Here is a 21,839-nt window from a genome sequence, read left to right on the forward strand (position 1 = left end):
AATGCAGGAGAACGTGCAGAGCATACAGAACACAGTACATTAAACATTACAAAAAATTATATAACAAGTTAAGAAAGAAAAAATACACAAATAGATGAAATAAAATTAAGTAAATAAATAAAGTAAATAACTAATTCCCCCCACCCAAACAAAACAAAACAAAACAAAAAAAGGTCAGTGCATAGAGTGACACAGCACAAAGAGATACTGCAATGACAGTGTATATTGTAACTCAGAACTCCAAGTAGTTACAGTCCTATGGTACTGTTAGTGTTGTACCCATGTACTCCAAATAAGGCTGCCAGATTTTCAAAAATAAATTATATCTTTTCCTGAGACTATATGTAATCTTTTCAAGAGGAATACAATTGTTCATTTCCACAGACCATTTGTCGATGAGAGTGGGGGAATCAGACTTCCACGTCATTGCTATACATTTCCTGGCCACACATAAAGCAGTTTCTACAAGTTTAGTTTGGAGCTTCGTCAAAGACCCGTTGAGAGTTGTGGAGTTTCCCAGTAAACATAGCTCAGGATCTAATGGAAAGGTAACCCCTGTGATCTTAGTCAAGGTATTACAAAAGTCATACCAAAAGGACCTCACCTTTGTGCAAAGCCAGGTACAGTGTAGGAAGGAGCTGACCTCTATACCACATCTGAAACACATTTCTGACAATTCAGGTTTGGATTTATGTAGTTTCTGTAGGGTGAGGTACAGCTGATGAAGAAAATTATAATGAACAAGTCTGTAACGGGCATTAACCGTCGCTGACAAACTGTTCTGGCACAAATCTGACCAGAGTTGTTCATCAATTGTTATATTCAAGTCTGACTCCCATCTCATCCTAGATCTGTGTAATCCTGGCTTTGGGCCCTCATTCAGCAACATGGAGTACATTTTAGAAATAAATTTGTACACATTTCTCTCATGAAGCAATTTTTCCACGTTAGTTAATACAGGTAGAGTCATTCCAGGGCCCAGGTTGGTTCTCAAAAAAGATCTTAACTGGAGGTAACAAAAGAAAGTTCTACTGGACAAATCATACTTTCTCTTCAGTTCTTCAAAAGACATGAGAAGTCCTTTATCAAAGCAATCTTCCAGATACTGGATTCCTCTGTCATGCCAAGTTTCCAGAATCTTGTTATTTAGAGTCATGGGTATAAGTTCATTTTGTCTTAGAGGTGTTTTTGGTGACAGTCTCATATTCATTCCAAGATTTTTGTGAACTTCATACCATATTTTAATAAAATGTTTCAAAATAGGATTGTCTGTCCTGTTGGATATGGTTTTGGAGTTCCATTTATAAATAAAATCACTGGAAGTTTCTTCTTTCAGAGGATGAAGTCCAATTTGTATCCAAGAGGGGGCAGCATCACCCTCAAAAAATGACGAAATATATAGCATCTGGGCTGCCAAATAATATTTTTTTTGAATTAGGTAGTCGAAAACCTCCCAGACTATAATCCCATGTTAATTTTTCCATTGACACCCTTGGCGTTTTACAGTTCCATAAAAACTGTCTAACGTGTTTGTTGAGGGTTTTAAAAAAGGTTTGAGGTAATGGAATGGGTAAGGACTGGAAAAGATACTGCAACCTCGGGAGAATATTCATTTTCACGCAGTTTATTCGACCAAATAGAGTAATGGGTAGATTCATCCACCTGCGTAGATCGTCCTCGATTTTACTCAGCAATGGGAGGTAATTAAGTTTGTATACATTTTTAAGATCATTATCTATGACTATTCCTAGATATTTAATATTTGGGAGCCACTTAAATGGGGTTGTTTGTTGGTATTCAGTGTGATCGAAGTTCGTTAGTGGAATAATTTCACTTTTTTCCAAATTGACTTTGTATCCTGAAATAGCACCATAGGTGTTCAGTAGCGTCTGTAATTTAGTGAGAGAGTTAACCGGGTCTGTTAGATACAGAATTACATCATCTGCCAGGAGATTAATTTTATGATTTATTTGGTCCACTCTGAACCCCTTTATATCTGGATCCCGTCTAATTGCTTCAGCAAGTGGTTCAATAGCCAGGACAAAGAGTCCTGGAGACAGAGGACAGCCCTGTCGACTCGATCTACTCAAGGGAAATGCTGTCGAAGTCGGTCCATTTGTGGTAATTTTGGCTCTGGGTTTATGGTAAAGGGTTTTCACCCAGTTAATAAACAAATGGCCAAATCCAAACTTGCCCAAAACTTTGAATAAATACGGCCACTCTAGCCTATCAAAGGCCTTTTCAGCATCTAATGCTACAGCTACACTAGGCTCAGTTTTAGTTTTTGTTAGATGGATAATATTAAAGAGTCTGCACAAATTATTGGCTGATGAGCGTTTCAAGATAAAGCCGCTCTGGTCTGGGTTTATTAATTTTGCCAAGTATTGGCCAAGCCTGTTGGCCAGGGCTTTGGAAATCAATTTATAATCTGAATTCAATAATGAAATGGGTCGAAAAGAGGAACACTTTCACTTTATTTTATTTTTTTTGTGAATCACAGTGATTATGGCAGTGGAGAATGATTCAGGAAGAGTTTGAGTTTTGGATGCTAAATTAATCACATCCATTATAAGGGGGGTGAGTAAGTCCTTAAATTCTCTGTAGAATTCAGGGGGGAAGCCGTCCTCTCCTGGTGATTTATTCGGTTGTAGTGAGCATAAGGCCTTTTCGATTTCTTTCTGGGTGAAGGGCAAATCAAGATTCTTTTGGTCTTCGTGGTCGAGTTTCGGCAGTTCAATAGTGGACAGAAATTCATCAATCTTAGTTAGATCTTCTGGCAATTCTGATGTATATAAATTTGTATAGAACTGTTTGAATGTGTCATTAATTTCTCTTGGGTTGTATGAGATTGAACCCGTTTCAGTCTGAATTGCATTAATTGTCCTTGAGCTTTCCTCTGCTCTCAGTTGCCAGGACAGAATTTTGTGAGCTTTCTCTCCCAATTCATAATATTTTTGTTTGGTTCTTAAAATGTTTTTTTTCAACTTTATAGGTATGTAATGTATTGTATTTCAGTTTTTTGTTAACCAGCCATTGGTAAAGTTCTTTAGACCCAGATTGTTGAAACTCCTTTTCCAATTTCAAAATATCTGCTTCTAGTTCATTTATCTCTGCCATATATTTATTTTTGATACCTTTTGTATAAGATATTATTTGTCCTCTTAAATAAGCTTTTAGAGTGTCCCATAATATGAAACTATTGGGGGAGGAGGCGCAGTTTGTCTCACAAAACAATTTTATCTGGTCCCTAATAAACTGGCAAAAGTCTGGTCTATGAAGGAGAGTAGGGTTCAGACGCCATCTATATTGGTTTGCTGTTTTTTTCTGGCATCAAAATAGATAGGGTCAAAGGTGAATGATCAGACAGCGTCCTAGATAAATATTCAGATTCTAATGTTCTATGAATTAGCTGTGTTGACAATAAGAATAGATCGATCCTGGTGTGAGAGTTGTGTGGGCAGGAGTAAAAGGAATAGCCTCTAGTTTGAGGGTGCATCTGCCTCCACACATCAGTCAGGTTTAGATCTTTCATAAATGATAAGGTCGTTTTGGCTGCTTTTGTTTTAGATGTTGTTGTGGCTGATTTATCTAATATAGGATCCAAGCAAAAATTAAAGTCGCCTTCTACAAGTATGTTTTGTTTTCCCTCTGATACCTTCATAAAAATATCTTGAATAAAGGATTCATCATCATAGTTTGGTGCGTATATGTTTAACAGTGTCCAGGGTTCAGAGTAGATTTGGCAATTAACTAGGACATAGCGGCCTGATGGATCAATTACAGAGCAAACAGAGTGGGTTAATATGAAACCAGTCTATCAGAAGTAAACTTAAACTTGAGTTGCTGCCATCACTTACTTTATCTCAACATCTTTGGCATAACAAGAGTGACGGCAGTGTTAAAGATAGACAGCTCCGGAGAGCTGCCGCTGCGTGTCTGGGTTCATCCACCTGTTGGTTGCGTCCGTCTGGTCCGTTATGTTTGTCCCGGGGAGTCGCGCAGGAATGCCGCCGCTTCTTTTGGTGTTTTGAGGAATTTTCTTCTTCCATTGGGAAGTGTGATCCTCAGTGTTGCAGGATGAAGCAGGGCAAACGGGATGTCATTGGATCGAAGCTCCCGCTTAACCTGGTCGAACTCCTTTCTGCGTTTCATCAAGCTGGCGCTCAGGTCAGGTAAAAACAACACAGGCTTATCTTCGTACATGACAGGGCCGTTGTTCTCTTTGGACCGCTGTGTGGCGATGCGCAGGATTTTGTCCCGGTCTTGGTATTTAAGCAGACATATCAATACATGTCTCGGCCTCTGGTCTGCAGGTGGACGGGGTGCAAATGCTCGGTGTGCTCGCTCTATGATCAGCGGCTCAGTGAAGTGCTCTCGTCCGAGAGTGGCTGGGATCCACTTGGTAAAAAAGTTCACAGGGTCGTTTCCCTCGCAGTTTTCCTTCAGGTTAACGACACGTATATTGTTGCGTCGGCTGTAGTTTTCCAGTTGGTCGACTTTCTCCAATAAAAAGTCATTTTCTTTACTTAGTTTTTGGACGCGAGAATCTAGGCCCACCAGCTGGTCCTCCGCTGTGCTAATGCGGTCTTCCACTTCGGCTATGCGGGTGCTCAGTGTATCCAGCATCGTTTTCAGTCCAGAGATAGATTGGTTAATTTCTGCGGTTTTAGAGTCGAGTTTACTGGAGAGAGCTTGATTACCGTTTCGTATCTCTTGAAGAATGAGGGAGTCTTTCACCCCGCCCAGGTGCTCTTGTGCCGTCGCCGCCATGACATGACCTTCTTGGCCGCTGTTCTCGGGAGTTGTTTTATCAATAGATGTCGGAGTTTGCTCACCAGCTGAGTTTAGTTGTTTGTTTCTGGTTCTTCGGTCCATAATAAAGCTGTCCAACCAGGTTGGGACTGAGTTAGGGTGTTTAACAAGGATTTAAAATGGATTTGTTTGAGGAGCCTCTGGGCCAGCATCATCCTAGCTTCGCTGCATCACGTGACCCCCCTTTCCCATTTCTTTTTTTTAGAAAATAATTCGGCAGGATATCTAAGATGCAGTTGTCTCGTCTCTTCCAAGCATCGTTGATGAACAGCTGACATCTCTCCTGCATGGCTTGGAAGACATTGGCATTGAAAGCAGACATGACCTGAAGCTTGTAAAAGAAACGGATCTTAAAAAAATACCTATCCAGATCCGGAAACTACTAAATAGCTGGAATCTTGAAGGTAAAAATATAATAACAAGGAACTGGGTAATTTATTGGTTTTAGATGTTTATTTGGATAAAATTACAGAGCCCAAAGTCATTCCCATTTTTTCCTTTATATCCCCAACCTGTGGTGTAAGGATGCCATACATTTCATGCTGCCATTCAACTGATCCTTGATCTAGGACTAGGCATAATCCATGTCTGTGAAACCAGTCCATAGTATCTTTATACTCACCGAAGCTTTCCTTATCCTTTTGTCTTCATGAAATTTTAAAAAGGCTATTTTTAAGGTCACGACACAAACAACACTGACTACAAGGACTGGGAATTGGTACGGCTCTCTTGATTAGATTTTTAATACTTTGGGTCACGGTTTGATATTGGTACAAATTTATATTGAACAGAATGATATTATGTACACAGTACATTATATATGACTGAAATCTACAAAATTGATGAAAATTACATATTAAAGCATTATTGATATAGGGGACAAAGTTTACTTACATTTCTTCTTTTATTTAAACAAGGGGAAGATCCAAAATAACAGGCTACAAGTATCTTAACTCTATTTGGCTCAGAAAAAGTAAAATTGAAATGTATTGTGTATTTATTTATCTGCTATCTGATTAGGGTGGGAGAAATTGATTCTACCCTCTTTTTTCCATTATCAATTTTCTTGATCCAGTTTCTGTATGTTATTTTTCTGGCATTGTATGCTAATTCAAACCCTCTAACTTTACCTGAAGTAAATCCTATTGAGTAAGATTTTAACCATGTTGTAACAACAATACCTGGTGGTAAAAAATAATCAGAAATCACATACTGAATGAGAATGAGTGATGAAAATTGTGATGCATCAAGAATTGTCCCTAGTATTTTATACATTTCATTTTTGTGTTCTTTCTTCCAGAACATAGCCCAATCAATGCAAATTCCGGAGCTGTTGCTTCCTGTCCCCTCGCCTTGAACTCCTCAAGCATTCCATCCCAAGTACTCACAGCACCACAGAAATGTCTGTCTCTCCCCAACAGACCATGGCATACCAACTTCAGAGTCGACTGGGATAGGACGCCAACAGGGATCCGAACAGCAGTGATCAGTCTCACAAGACCATCACCAGAAGACAGAAGGGAGATGGTGAAGGCTGTGGTGGATCAGATGCGTGAGTATGATCTTAATCCATCAAGAGCTGTTTGCCACAGCGTTGTTTGGAGTATCATTAGAGAGTATCCAAAAAGTTTTGCTGATGTTGATCGAAAAGGAGAGTCAGTGGGAGATGGGTGTAGCTCCCTCCTCATGCAAATAAAAACAAGGGTGGAGTATAAGAACCGCAACAACACACTTGCACGGCGGAGACAAGAAAGAAGGTCCAACTCGGAGGAAGGAAACCTATCAAGAGGCCCTGTGGACCAGTACGGCTGTATCAGGTGGGAACCCTCAGACCTCCCTTCATAGGAAACGCAGGTGACAGGACATAAGGAAACAAATGGTGACCCTGCATTCAGAGCAAGGAAAGGCCGGTGCAGAAAGAGCTATGAAGTTGATTGAAAAATCGTACGTAATACAATGCCAATACCTGAACAGGAAACGTCCACCTGCCATATCAGATGTACAAAAAGAATGGCCTTTTCTGTTTGCTCAGAGGGGAATGTTCTCCCACTTCCTTCACCTGACAGACATACCCATCGTTGCCAAGCTACCAGAGGCCATAGAGTGACATGGCGATATGATCCTGAAACTCTGCCGTAATCTCAAGAAGAACCTGGCGGTTGAAGAGGTCCTTGTTAACTATGAGCCATACACAGCCGGACTTCTCCTGCTAGCCTACTTCAAAGAAGCAAGGGATGCGATCATCATTCAGACCGACGTAGGTTCACTCACAAACACTTGTCTTCTTGCAGACTAATTCTATCCCTTTTTTCCACTTGTAGACGTTGCCTTTCACGCACACCATGTAACATGTTTGATAGCATTGTTATGATTTTAAAAGTGCTATTAGTAAGATTTCAAATTGTTGAGGTCCATGTATACTCAACCACATACATATTTTGTGAAATAAGCACAGAACTTTATAGAATAACAAACTGACTATTTAGACTCAACCATTATATGTTCATTAAATATGATGCTTTCACGTAAACACTTTTTCGAGTCAGAACGTCAGTCAGTTACTTATATTAGTTTTCTGGGTTTGGTAGCTCGGGGTCAGATATGAATTCCAGTATGGACAGAGCTGAGACAGGACTGTACTGATCAAACACATCAGTGAGTAAGAAGTGAAAAAGAAACATTTTGAAAACTTACACTTTAACTCTTATTTTCTAGCTGTCTGCCACAGCTGCTGTTATCCAGAGGACCCTCACCTTACCCAGCACCCCTCTGCTGATCGTACAAGGTATTTTAAGTCCCTTTCATTTTCTTTCTTTGCTCCCTTTTTATATTAACCTGATATAGCCTATAAGAAATGCTCTGTTGAGGAACAGCTTTGGCCCAAGCTTATTTCCTGTCAACTATTTATTAGAAATCACTGCAACAGGAAATAAAATCAGGTTGAATCTTCTTTGTCTATCTTAGGGGAGGTGATGAAGCCTAGGGCCTGGATGCTTTCAATCAGGGATGCACGATAATTATCGGCCAGATAAATTATCGGTCGATATGGGGGGAAATTACGTCATTTTTATTGCTCCGATAAATAAATTTAATCCAATAAATAGATCCGATAAAGTAAAGGAATTGGTGCAATTGCTTGCTAGACATTTAGCGCCTTTTAAAACAGGCCGTGTCGCGCTCGTGACGTCATCTACCGCGCTTTACTAGCAGGACCCAAGGCAAGCTGGCCCCGTGTCTGCCTGACTGGCTGCGCTAACAGCAGGACACCGGAGCTAGCATGTCTTTGCCAATTTGGTTGTTTTTCTCGGTGGCAGCAGATGACAACACCATTGCTATTTGCAAAACATGTTCAACAAGTATTCTGAGAGGAGGAAAGAAGACGGCAAGTATTAACACAACAAATCTTATATCTCACCTGAAAGGTCATCATCACGGCGAAGCTATATTAAAAGAAAGCCGCGGCAGCAGCTACTAGCGCGTAGGCTAAAACAACATCACGGACCGTGGACGTCCTCATTCACCAGGCATTTGAAAACTGTAAAAATTTTTCTAGAGACAGCGAAAAGGCTAAAGCCATAAACGACAACGTAATGGAATTCATAGCGCTTGACGACCAGCCTTTTTCTGTGGTAGAGGATCCGGGTTTTCGCAAGTTAGTAGCGCATTTGGAGCCACGTTTCACCCTCCCAAGCCGCCGCTTCTTCTCGGATGTGTCCCTCCCTGCCCTGTACGATTTAGTCGCCACACACATTCATAATTTGATCGACAAGAACGGACTAAACATAAGTTTCACCACGGACATATGGACTTCTGATGTTAGTCCGGTCAGTATGCTTAGCTTAACGGCGCAGTGGTTGGATGAAGACTTTAAGATGTAAAATGCCTTGCTGCACGCACAGGAGTGCTCCGGGTCGCATACAGCGACAATGATATGCCAAGCTTTTGAAACCATGCTTGAACGGTGGAGTATAACGAAAGACAAAGTGTATGTTGTGCTCAGGGATAATGCACGCAATATGTCCAAGGCCATGGAGGAATGTGGGCTCTCAAGCTTGGGCTGTATGGCACACACTTTACAGCTCGCCGTAAACGAGGCTGTGCTGAGCCAAAGAAGCATCATAGACTGTGTTTCGATCAGCAGGAAGATGGTAGGTCACTTCAAACCCTCCCAACTTGCCACCTCCCGTCTTAAAGACATACAGACACAACTAGGCATGAAAGACACAAGGCTTCAACAAGACGTGCCCACGAGATGGAATAGCACGTTCTACATGCTAAGATGTTTGTTGGAGCAGAGGCGAGCCCTTGCAGCATATGCAGTAGATTTTGAATTACCTGCTTTTCTGAACGCACATCAATGGACTTTAATTGAAAATATGTTGACTATACGTGTGAACAGCTAACAAAAGACATTAGCTCAGCTACAGCCACAGCAGCTGACGTGATCCCCTCCACTGAAGCCTTAAAACGTCTGTTAAACAAGACTGTTGCAAAAGATCATGGAGTTAAAACTTCAAAGAGCACCCTACTGCAAGCCATAGAGCAGCAATTCAATCACATCTATACAGAGCCCCTGTTTCATCTTGCCACAATCTTGGACCCTAGATATAAGGACTGCTATTTTGACCAAGCAACCAAAAGGGAAGCAACAGAAATTTTGCCGGCCAAGGTGAGCGGTGCATCAGCAGAGAATGTGGATGAGCCAAAAGTGAAGAAAACCAAGGCAGATGGCAACAGAAATGTTTCCTTGCTGGCCATGTATGAAGAAATCCTTCTAGAAAACTACGATGTCACAAAAGAGCTGACCCAAAGCCAAACAGAAGGGCAGGTAAATAATTTTGAATGTCTCTTATAAAATAGACCAAAACATAGTAATATTAAATGTATAATTTTGTTTTTGTTCTTTGTTCTTGTTTTTACATTAGATAAAAGGATATCTCTCAGAACCCCCGATTCCAAGATCCGAGAGCCCCTTGGAATATTGGAGAAGCAACAAATCCCGGTTCCCAGACCTTGCCTCGCTCGCAAGGAAATACCTGTCAGCCCCTTGCACCAGCATAGACAGTGAACGTTTGTTTTCTGCAGCTGCAAATGTTATTGATGAAAAAAGAAACAGAATTGGGTGTGAGAAGGCAGAGATGCTTCTTTTTATCAAAAAAAATCTCCCACTGATGCCCTCACATAACGAATAGAAAAGACAATGTAGAAATTAGACAAAGTGACAAGTGAAAAGATATGTATTTTGGAGGAGGGTAAGAAATGTTGAGTAGTGGAAATTGGAAATCTTTTTTAAAAAAAATTATTTTTTATTTTAAACTACAAAATTTCAAAACACCTTTTGTTGAGGATGCAAAATACTTGAATATGATGCAGATAAACCAGTCATAGTTCTGTTAAACCCTTTTCTTGAGGAATGCACTTCTTTGTTTTAATTGTGTGATTTGCAGTTGATTTACTGAATTAATATGTCAAATTTATTTTCCTGCTGTTCTTTTTTAATCACCACAGGCCTTAAGATTACGTTTTGAAAAGCCTATACTAAGATGCACTTAAATTCACTGTGTGCAATCACAGTAGATTTTATTTTGATTTAATTTTGGTTTCAACAACTTGACTATGTGTGTGATATGACACATCCTAAGTGTATCCAAAAGTTGTTTTTTTAGTATTGTGGTGCCTTACTCATACAAAAAATAAATGAACATTTGAAGAGCCAGGACTGATATTTGCTGTTATAGTTAGGCCAGAGCTACTAAAATATGAGTTTTTCATCACTCTTACATTTTTTATTTTCCTAGGTGCACAAACTGCAGATTATATAAAGATTATATTAAATATGAACTAATCGGTTATCGGTATCGGTATCGGCCACGAGAAGCAGTTAATTATCGGTTATCGGTATCGGTTTAAATTTTTCATATCGTGCATCCCTACTTTCAATTGAGGGACAAGTTGTCATGGGGCCACATACCAACTTTGTCAATGGAATCGCTGCTGTCTTCGCAAGCTATTACAACTTCAACTTACAGTATCCTGAGGAGGCCTCAAGCACCCTAGAGTTCATCCAAAGGTAATGTAAAACTCAAACAAACACTAAATGCTGCTTGCTTGTAGGCTTTGGGCGGATCCTTTTTTTAAGACTGTAATACACTCTTCAACTTTTCCTGGTTATGTTTTAGGCCGTATTTTTAATTAGTGTGTTCTCTAGCTCCACATAGCGGACACATTAAGTGATATTTAAGTCCTTCATGCAATGTCCAATATTCATTAAAATGCATCGGCATCAGTCGACCTATACTAAGTGTATTGCTTCATCGATGACCCACTTATATAGCACAGCCTACTGACGACAGGAAGTGAAACCTAGGTAACACATAGGCTGTGTCCGAAACCGCATACTAATGTACTGCCTACTACATACTCAAACAGTATGTACTGCATACTGCCTACTAACATGACGATTAGTATGCCGTTGGCATCATACTCAGACCCATCTTCTCTGTATCACGCGACTTAATCATTTACGTATGTCCAGTCTGACCCTTCCGGTCCGAGTTACATGTTCCAAAGACTACTTGTAATTTGTAAGGGTCACTTAAAACAAACATTTTCATTTTTCACATCACAGTTGAGTTTTCTATATATTCCTATCTACATTACACTCCCGCGTTTTTACTCTACACTGACTTTACGACCCGTTGTATTGCAGGCTCCAGTAAAATTGTTAGTTTGGATCCGTGCATTTTCAGTTATTTACAAACATGAGATCTTCTGCGATGAGACGACGGAGGCAGTCAGCAAATCGTCTCAGGCGAACAATTGTTATGATTGGATTTCCATCAGAAGTATTAGCAAATTGTAAATGTTCTGTCTGCCACCGGTTAGGTAGTAACAAATCAGTGGCATCACCTCTCAAGGTGGTTGAATAAACTATTGTTTAAGGGGATCATCTCATCTTAATTCATCAAATACCTTATGAGACAAAGAATAAATATAGATTACACAAAGGAGTCCCGGGTATAGCATGACACATAGCATAATGAAGTTTAATACTCACGCAAAAGACTAACAATAAATAGTAATGAATTGTATGAATAAATATATAGAAAAATGACTAGACTAACTCGAAATGAATAGAATACATAGTAATAGCAATAAATAGTAATATCAAATATAATGAATAATAACAATAAATAGTAATAGCAATAAATAGAATAACGATTAATAGCCAAAGATAGTTAGAATAAATAGTAATTGTATTAACATGATTTCATAAATTAATAATTTTAAAGGTTGGTGCCAGAGGGCCATACTGCAGGGTAAATCCCCATGTTCCCCTGCTATGCCTGTATTTTGGGGAAGGGGACCTGAGGAAGGACTTCCGGTTGTCAAGGCAATCCCTGGAAAACCTCTTTCAGTGTCTGCAGCAGGACAAGGACCATGGATGGGGGAAGGCTTTTGAGGTCCTTGTTTTTGTGTACTGGTTGGCCTGTGGCACATCCTACAGGGTTGTGTCAGAGGCATTTGACATTCCCCGTTCCACCTGTCATGACATTGTTCACAGAGTCAGCAAGGGCATTCAGGGAATATTCCGGAGGCTCATCTGCTTTCCCCACAGGGCTGAGCTGGAGGAAATTGGGGCTGGGTTCCAGCGGCTGGCTGGTTCCCCAGCGTTTAACAAAGTGGCTGGAAGTATTGACGGATGCCATGTGCACATTGTGCCACCTGGACAGTTTGCTAGCGACTACTTTAACATGAAGCTTTTTCATTCCATCCAGTTCCAGGCAGTTTGTGGGTAAGGGTCGCTTCCTGGATGTGTACGTTGGCTTCCCTGGCAGTGTGCATGACGCAAGGGTCCTCAGATGCAGCCCCTTGTACGTGCAACAGCTCTACCCCCCTCCAGGATGGTTCCTGATAGGTAATGGAGGTTACATTGCTCCTACATTGCTCAGCCCATTGCCCTGGTGACAGCATTCCGTGAACCTGTGCGGAATGCAGTCGAGGGCCGGTACAACACCAAGCTGTCCAGGGCAAGGTGTGATGTGAAGAGGGCATCTGGGGTGCTAAAGACCAGGTGGATAAGATATGTACAGTACATACATGAATACATAATACCTAATGTTACTTCACCACTGTCATTACGGTATCTGTGTTCTTTTCATTAACCACTTCAAAAGAATTATACAGAATAATCACAGAAGAAACAAATGTGACTTTACATTTTTATTTTTTAAGGAAAGACTCCAGTATGGACATAAGTCTCTCCTCCCTGGCTCGGCTCTCCTGCTCCCTCTCTGCTCCCTCTCTTCTCTCCTCTCTTGCTCTGCTCTCCATCCATTCTCTCCACTCTCTCCATTCTCGCCACGCCTCTCTGTGTTTCTTCTCTCTTCCTCTCTCCTTTCTCTCTCCCTCTTCTCTTCTCTCTCAATCGCTTCTCTCTCTCTCTCTCTCTCTCTGCTCTTCCCTCTCTTCTGCCCTGCGTTGATTCTCCTCCTCTCTCTCTGTAACCTCCTTTAGGTATGCAAGCACATGTGACTCGTGCTTCCTTGTGGAGCCCTGACCAGTTTCCTGCTCTGGAGGAGAGACCACTGCTGCAGAAGTTGATGGCATGGCTGAGGAGATGGGGTTAAGTGGTGTGATTGCGGGTCTTTGCCCCATCACCTCATCCATGGCATCAAACCACTTCCAATTAGCAGCAGTGGCCTCTCCTCCCTCAGTGCTCACGCCCATTCTGGGAGCCTTGAGTTCCTACAAAACAACATGCACAAAGGTATATGGTACTTTAATAATCATTATTAAACTAAACTTTAACAGATTAAAATAAACTGTTAAAACTGAATATATATCTGAAAATATACTTTACCATATTGGATAAATGAAATGGACTGCACTGTTTTCAAAAAATTGCACATATTACCCAGGACAGAATTGACATGACTTTGTTGGGAAACACCAAACATCATTATAGTCCAACATCGTCATCATCTTTACATATGCTTCTTATGAACACCAGATTGCCCTTTACCTATTACCTTATATTTATGCTTCAGGTTCTCCCACTTTTTCTACGCCCAGCCTGCCTCCACCTTTCCCTCCAGCCCCTTCTCCTTAATGAACATCCTACACAAACGTACATTATACACATATTATCAACATATTAGCAATGTTTCAGAAGGGAAAAGCACCTACATAACAACGGGCCAGCAATTGACTAAAGTAACTGATCACCAGATGTATACTTCATGTACATATATTTGTCTGAGGAAAGGTGAAGTGTAAGGTTAACTTTCCCCTATCCATACACCGATTTTCTCCCTTACATCATTCAGTTGAAGCTGTGCAGCTTATTACGAACCCTGTACATGAAGATAACTTCACTTCAAAATGTTATTTCTCACTCAAATCCTTTCATGGCGGCATTCCTTCTGCCGGTGAACAAGTCCTCATTCCAGCCGCGCCATCTAATGAGGCCTGCCGTGTCTTCATCAGTCCCTTAATGAAACAAACAACAGTGTATAGCGTGTATACCTTCGATATCTAATCAAATGTCCACATTAGCAGCTGAGCACTTTTTTTTTGTAGATTCTAGAACGGCTGTCATTACGGTGTACTAACCGTGCTGGATCAACATCAGGAGGCTTACTGGCTCGCATGCCCGTCGGGCTGTATATACACTTAAAACAACTATATACATATGTTTACTGCTCATTCATTCTAATTTAATATTTTCTTGTAACACAGATGTCATTTAACATTTCGGCTACTTACATTTATACGCCGTCTGTTGGCTGCTGCCACTACAAGTGGTCGCCTCCATTTCCTCCATAGTAGAAGCTGAATAGCCGCAATGCATTTTGAGGCGGTTGAGTACATCCAGTGAGCTCCCGTCTCATACTCAAATATCCGGGCCGATCTAGTAAACATCTGGGCATTTCTCGCATACACAAAATTGCATACTCATTCACTAATATCTGCGCAGAAATGTTCTTACTCTCGACAAAAAATAAGTATTTGCGCAAAATCACCGTCAGATTTATGACACGTGCGTACCAGCCAATTTTGTTCTCACCACCGTGCGTATGTTAGTAAATCAGAACCATTCTAAATCGACAGGCGCGTGTCCGCGATCTGCTATCAGCATACTGCCACGCCTCTATTTCTCTATATAAGGACATCTGTTTGGTGCCGCATGAAGAGAGCGGTGTCACGGAGAAGCTGAAAGAACGTGAAAGATGGCCTCAAAAGGTAAAAGGGAAAGGTCTCACAAGAGTCTGCACACACACTTACCAACACACATGTATAGAGGCCCATAAGTGGCCATAAGCCCCCTGCAAAACTGATTTACACAGTCACTAACTTGAATGTGTGAAGACAAATTTCTTTTACGCATTCACACTTTTTTTTTTACACGCACACAAAACATACAGTAAATACACAATACACCTGCGGAGTGTGAAACATTATTTTACAAGCTCAAAGTCTTTTGACCATTATTTGACTCTATGTATTTGCGCTGTACATATAAAGCTATAGCCAGGAGACAGTTAGCTTAGCAAAGCAAATATACTGATAATGGAAGAAACAGGAAACCAACAGCGATTAATTGTTTCGCTCTGAACCACGAACATTTTTGCTTTTGTCAGGTTAGGTTTGTTAGGTCAGGCAAACTATAATGGGAAGGACGGGGTGTCAAAGATACGGCCTGCGGGCCAGATGCGGCCCGTCAGGAGGTCTCATCAGGCCCGTGAGACATTTTGGGGGACAGGAAGGAAAAAAATATGTATATATACATACAGTACTGTGCAAAAGTTTTAGGCAGGTGTGCAAAAAATGCTGTAAACTAAGAATGCTTTCAAAATTGGAAGTGTTAATAGTTTATTTTCCTCAATTAACAAAATGCAGTGAATGAACAGAAGAGAAATCTAAATCAAATCAATATTTGGTGTGACCACCCTTTGCCTTCAAAACAGCATCAATTCTTCTAGGTACACTTGCACACAGTTTTTGAAGGAACTTGGCTGGTAGGTTGTTCCAAACATCTTGGAGAACTAACCACAGATCTTCTATGGATGTAGGCTTCCTCAAATCCTTCTGTCTCTTCATGTAATCCCAGACAGACTCCATGATTTTGAGATCAGCGCTCTGTGGGGGCCATACCATCACTTCCAGGACTTCTTGTTCTTCTTTACGCTGAAGATAGTTCTTATTGACATTGGATGTATGTTCTGGGTCATTGTCCTGCTGCAGAATACATTCGGGGCCAATCATACTCCTCCCTAATGGAATTGCATGATGGATAAGTATCTGCCTGTATTTCTCAGCATTGAGGACACCATTAATCCTGACCAAATCTCCAACTCCATTTGCAGAAATGCAGCCCCAAACTTGCACCATGCTTCACTGTTGCCTGCAGACACTCATTATTGTACCACTCTCCAGCCCTTCGGTGAACAAACTGCCTTCTGCTACAGCCAAATATTTCACATTTTGACTCATTAGTCCAGAGCACCTGGTATAATTGGTTGCACCTGGTCTAATTGGTTGCTTGTACACCTGACTATAATCCTACAAAATCCCTGACTTTGTGCAAATGTACCTATAAATTAATGCTGGTTTGAAAGCAAAGGGTAGTGACAACAAATATTGATTTGATGAAGATTTTTCTTTTGTTCGCTCACTTATCATTTTGTTAACTGATAAAAAGTATTTGTATTTTTGAAAGCATTCTTAGTTTACAGCATTTTTTCACAAAAAAAACAAAAAAGCAAAAATTAAATTAAAAAAATTAAGCTTACTAAAAAGAGAGATTTTTTTCAAGAAAAAAGGTTAGACCTTAAAAAAAAAGTTGAGTAGCACTAATGCTCCTCCGTATTTTACAAGTAAATAACAATAAAAACACACCTGGTCTGGTTATCCTGCTGACCTCCCCAATTTCTTCAGTTACAAGCTGCCACTGTGCCATTGTTTTGTTGAAAATACTTTCAGTGAGTAATGCAAGCCATGTTTCCACTCCACAATGAATTATGTTGTAGTAACAGCAGTGCTTCATTCTATCAGACTATTTGTCTACAGCATGCTTTTAATAATTATTTAGGGTTAAATTACCGATTGTTACATTGTTTGCTGTCATAAATCCCTTTTTGAATGTTATTTTCATTTTTTTTTTTTTCAATTAAAAAAAACCTGTCAATCAAATAACCCATGGACATATTTCATTAGTCATCATCTATCAGATCAATTCAAACTGACCAGGGCAGCAAACTTTGCATTTTGTTATTGATCAGGTTTGCAGCAGCTCAGAACACTCAGAACAATCCCCTTATTGTGACATCATCGCATTCTGAGACATTCCCCTGACTGTGACATCACTGCATTCTGAGACATTCCCCTAACTGTGACATCACTGCATTCTGAGTCATTCCCCTGACTGTGACATCACTGCATTCTGTGACATCACTGCATTCTGTGACATCACTGCATTCTCAGACATCAAAGCAAACATCAAAGTACTTTAAAAGATCTACTCGGGGGGGAAATTATTAAAGAACAACTCTGCATTCTAGATTCTGCAATCCTGTGGAAGAATAGTGAGTACATACAACACAAGAATCATACTGAAGTGCTGAAAATACTTTATACCACTCAGACTATACAACGTGTTATATACAAAACACAGCTATACTTTGCCATATAATTTTAGTGTTGAAAGAAAGCAAAAAAAATGGATCAGACAGTGGAAACTATCATCATCAGGACTCTGAAACATGAAAATGCAGCCCTCCGTGGAGACAAAGAGATCCTCAGCAGAAGCAACAGGGACCTAGACAGAGAGATTAAAGACCTGCACAAAAATGTTGAGGAACTTCGCAGAAAACTTGAGCTCAACAGAGGAAAGAAAAAAAGGGTCCTCGAGGCAGAAAATGACGCGTTTTGTTCTCAAAACATGGCCTTCCACGAAGACAATGAGGCTCTGCACAAAGACATGGAAGCCCTTAAGAAACAGAAGGAAGACCAGCAGACTAAGTTTGAAATTGAAAAAAAGACCTGGCAACAAGAACTAGAACAGCTGACCCTGAATAGCAAGGCAGAGAAAGAGGTCATCGAAGTAGAAAATGAAACTCTGAAACATGAAGTTCAAATACTTTTGCGAGAAAACCAGACTTTGGAAGAAAAAGTGAATATCTTTCGAGAAACTAACACACGTACTGAAAAAGAAAGAGACGCCTTGAGAAATCAAAACTATGAACTGCAAATAGACATTTTGCAGATCCAAAAAAATCTGCAGCAAGAAGTGACAAAATGTGAAGGTCTGCAAGACTATGACACATTGAAGCAGGAGAATGAGTCTCTAAACAAGTACAATATGACCCTCGAGCAAGAACTTCAAGAGGTTAAGAAATTGTCCTATGACGCTAAAGAGGTCCTGAAACGAAAGGACGAGGCTCCCCCAAAACAAAGTCAGGCTGTCGAAAATGTTCTGCACAAACTTAAAGTTGATGAACACAACTATAATATAGAAACCCTCAATGTGAGAAAAACCGAGCTCCTGGAAAAACTTAAGGAGGAGAAGAAAAAGTTGACTGAAGAGGAAGGGGCGAGAAAAGGAAAGAATGAGGCTCTTGCAGAAACATTTCAGGAGTTGCAAGATTTTTTGGAAGAACTTGAAGTCTTAAATTGCAACTATGATATGATGATGCAAGAGGAGTCATTGCAAAACATGTCCCTGTCACAAGACCTTCAGGAGACCAAAAAAAAGTTGCTTGATGGAGAAGAGGCCTTGAGGCAAAATAATCAGGCTCTTCAAGAACAAGTTCACGCTTTCAACAATGTTCAACAAGTAGTCAAAGACTATGAAATTAGAATTGATATCATTTGCAGAGAAAGCATGATTGTGAAACAGCAAAAAGAGACTCTGGAGCAAGAACTTCAGGAGACCAAGGACGTGAAACAAAAAAATGAGGCTCTTCAAGAGGAAGTTCAGAAGCTCAAAGACCTTGTTGAAGAGTTGAAAGTCCTTCAATGCAACTATAATACGGAGATGCAAGACAAGTCATTGCAGAACATGTCCCTAGAACAAGACCTTCAGGAGACCAAAAAAAAGTTGCTTGATAGAGAAGAGGCCTTGAGGCAAAATAATCAGGCTCTTCAAGAACAAGTTCAGGCTTTCAACAATGTTCAACAAGTAGTCAAAGACTATGACATTAGATTTGATATCGTTTGCAGAGAAAGCATGATTGTGAAACAGCAAGAAGAGTCTCTGGAGCAAGAACTTCAGGAGATGAAGAAGAGGTTGGTTGATGAAGAAAAGGCCATGAGACAAGAAAATGAGGCTCTTCAAGAGGAAGTTCAGGAGTTGAAAGATATTTTGAAAGAACTCAAAGTCCTTAATTGCAACTATGATATAATGATGCAAGACAAGTCATTGCAAAACATGTCCCTGGAACAAGACCTTCAGGAGACCAAGAAAAAGTTGCTTGATGGAGAAGAGGCCTCGAGGCAAAATAATCAGGCTCTTCAAGAACAAGTTCAGGCTTTCAACAATGTTCAACAAGTAGTCAAAGACTATGAAATTAGATTTGATATCATTTGCAGAGAAAGCATGATTGTGAAACAGCAGAAAGAGTCTCTGGAGCAAGAACTTCAGGAGACCAAGGACGTGAGACAAAAAAATGAGGCTCTTCAAGAGGAAGTTCAGAAGCTCAAAGACCTTGTTGAAGAATTGAAAGTCTTACAATGCAAGTATAATACGGAGATGCAAGACAAGTCATTGCAAAACATGTCCCTGGAACAAGACCTTCAGGAGACCAAGAAAAAGTTGCTTGATGGAGAAGAGGCCTCAAGGCAAAATAATCAGGCTCTTCAAGAACAAGTTCAGGCTTTCAACAATGTTCAACAAGTAGTCAAAGACTATGAAATTAGATATGATATCATTTGCAGAGAAAGCATGATTGTGAAACAGCAAAAAGAGACTCTGGAGCAAGAACTTCAGGAGACCAAGGACGTGAAACAAAAAAATGAGGCTCTTCAAGAGGAAGTTCAGAAGCTCAAAGACCTTGTTGAAGAGTTGAAAGTCCTTCAATGCAACTATAATACGGAGATGCAAGACAAGTCATTGCAGAACATGTCCCTAGAACAAGACCTTCAGGAGACCAAAAAAAAGTTGCTTGATAGAGAAAAGGCCATGAGACAAGAAAATGGGGCTCTTCAAGAGGAAGTTCAGGAGTTCAAAGATATTTTGAAAGAACTCAAAGTCCTTAATTGCAACTATGATACAATGATGCAAGACAAGTCATTGCAAAACATGTCCCTGGAACAAGACCTTCAGGAGACCAAGAAAAAGTTGCTTGATAGAGAAGAGGCCTTGAGGCAAAATAATCAGGCTCTTCAAGAACAAGTTCAGGCTTTCAACAATGTTCAACAAGTAGTCAAAGACTATGGAATTAGATTTGATATCATTTGCAGAGAAAGCATGATTGTGAAACAGCAGAAAGAGTCTCTGGAGCAAGAACTTCAGGAGAACAAGGACGTGAGACAAAAAAATGAGGCTCTTCAAGAGGAAGTTCAGAAGCTCAAAGACCTTGTTGAAGAGTTGAAAGTCCTTCAATGCAACTATAATACGGAGATGCAAGACAAGTCATTGCGAAACATGTCCCTAGAACAAGACCTTCAGGAGACCAAGAAAAAGTTGCTTGATGGAGAAGAGGCCTCAAGGCAAAATAATCAGGCTCTTCAAGAACAAGTTCAGGCTTTCAACAATGTTCAACAAGTAGTCAAAGACTATGAAATTAGATTTGATATCATTTGCAGAGAAAGCATGATTGTGAAACAGCAAAAAGAGTCTCTGGAGCAAGAACTTCAAGAGACCAAGGACGTGAGACAAAAAAATGAGGCTCTTCAAGAGGAAGTTCAGAAGCTCAAAGACCTTGTTGAAGAGTTGAAAGTCCTTCAATGCAACTATAATACGGAGATGCAAGACAAGTCATTGCAGAACATGTCCCTAGAACAAGACCTTCAGGAGACCAAAAAAAAGTTGCTTGATAGAGAAGAGGCCATGAGACAAGAACATGAGGCTCTTCAAGAGGAAGTTCAGGAGTTCAAAGATATTTTGAAAGAACTCAAAGTCTTTCAATGCAACTATAATTCAGTGACACACAGGAATGAGTCTTTGAGCCAGCAAAATGACGCCCTGCAACAACAACTTGAAGAGATCAAGAAAATGCTCACCCTAGAGAAAGGCTTTTTTGCAAGTGAGCAGATCAAAGCTTGTCAGAGGGAGGACGCATTTCGTGATGAATTGCAGACTCTCCAAATTCTGCAAAGGTTGAAGATGGAGCAAATTGAGGCCCTCCAGACGGAAGTGCTGGCTTTAACAATAAAGACTGTGGCTGACCAGTTGAACGCAGACGAGCACAAAACCGCCTCGGGCCAGCAGAAGTGCACAACACGTTGGCTTCCTGGCTGCTTCTCCTAACTTCTCCACCACCACCTTTGCAACATGCAGACCTCCCCCATCATAATTTGGCTTTCTTTATATTTTGACTTTACAAACTTACTGAATTGATGACTAATTTTAAGTGTGTAAATGTTACTCAATACTTGTCTGTAATTGTTTAAACTCAGAAGGCAGCACGGTGGTGCAGTGGTTAGCACTGTTTCCTCAAAGCTAGAAGGTTCCTGGTTCAGATCCTGGACGTAGGGGGCCTTTCTGTGTGGAGTTTGCATGTTCTCCCCGTGCATGTGTGGGTTCTCTCCGGGTGCTCCGGCTTCCTCCCACAGTCCAAAGACATGCTTGTTAATTGGTGACTCTAAAGGTGTGAATGTGAACATGAATGGTATAAAGAATGGATGTTTAAACCCAGCTTAAGTTCCTGTAGTTGTGCACCCAGTCGCCCCTGGAGTGGGGGTCTCTCATAGAATGGTCTCTCCCAAGGTTTCTTCCATTTTCTTTATGTAAATTGGGAGTTTTTCCTTGCCTTCTTTGAGAGCTTGGGCTGGTTTGGGAGCTGGTGCTGAGGTTGGCCCATTAA

General features: G+C 40.6%; 2 protein-coding genes across 2 annotated transcripts; both read left to right on the top strand.

The window, feature by feature from the left end:
* The first annotated feature begins 4,931 nt into the window (after positions 1-4,931).
* LOC138597855 (uncharacterized) lies at positions 4,932-10,886 on the top strand. Its single transcript, XM_069669375.1, is given in 7 exon segments — positions 4,932-4,986; positions 5,049-5,216; positions 6,113-6,671; positions 6,673-7,069; positions 7,528-7,597; positions 7,777-7,820; positions 10,758-10,886. Coding segments are annotated over 7 exon segments (1,422 nt in total).
* A 6,647-nt stretch (positions 10,887-17,533) lies between these two features.
* Positions 17,534-21,283, top strand: LOC138597857 (interaptin-like). Its single transcript, XM_069669376.1, has one exon. It carries the CDS (start codon positions 17,534-17,536, stop codon positions 21,281-21,283), a length of 3,750 nt encoding a protein of 1,249 aa, XP_069525477.1.
* The last annotated feature ends 556 nt before the right edge of the window (positions 21,284-21,839 follow it).

Source organism: Semicossyphus pulcher, unplaced genomic scaffold, assembly GCF_022749685.1.
Source record: "Semicossyphus pulcher isolate SPU_LCO1_2020_fin unplaced genomic scaffold, fSemPul1.0.p SCAF_2, whole genome shotgun sequence".
In the NCBI taxonomy this organism is placed as follows: Eukaryota; Metazoa; Chordata; class Actinopteri; order Labriformes; family Labridae; genus Semicossyphus; species Semicossyphus pulcher.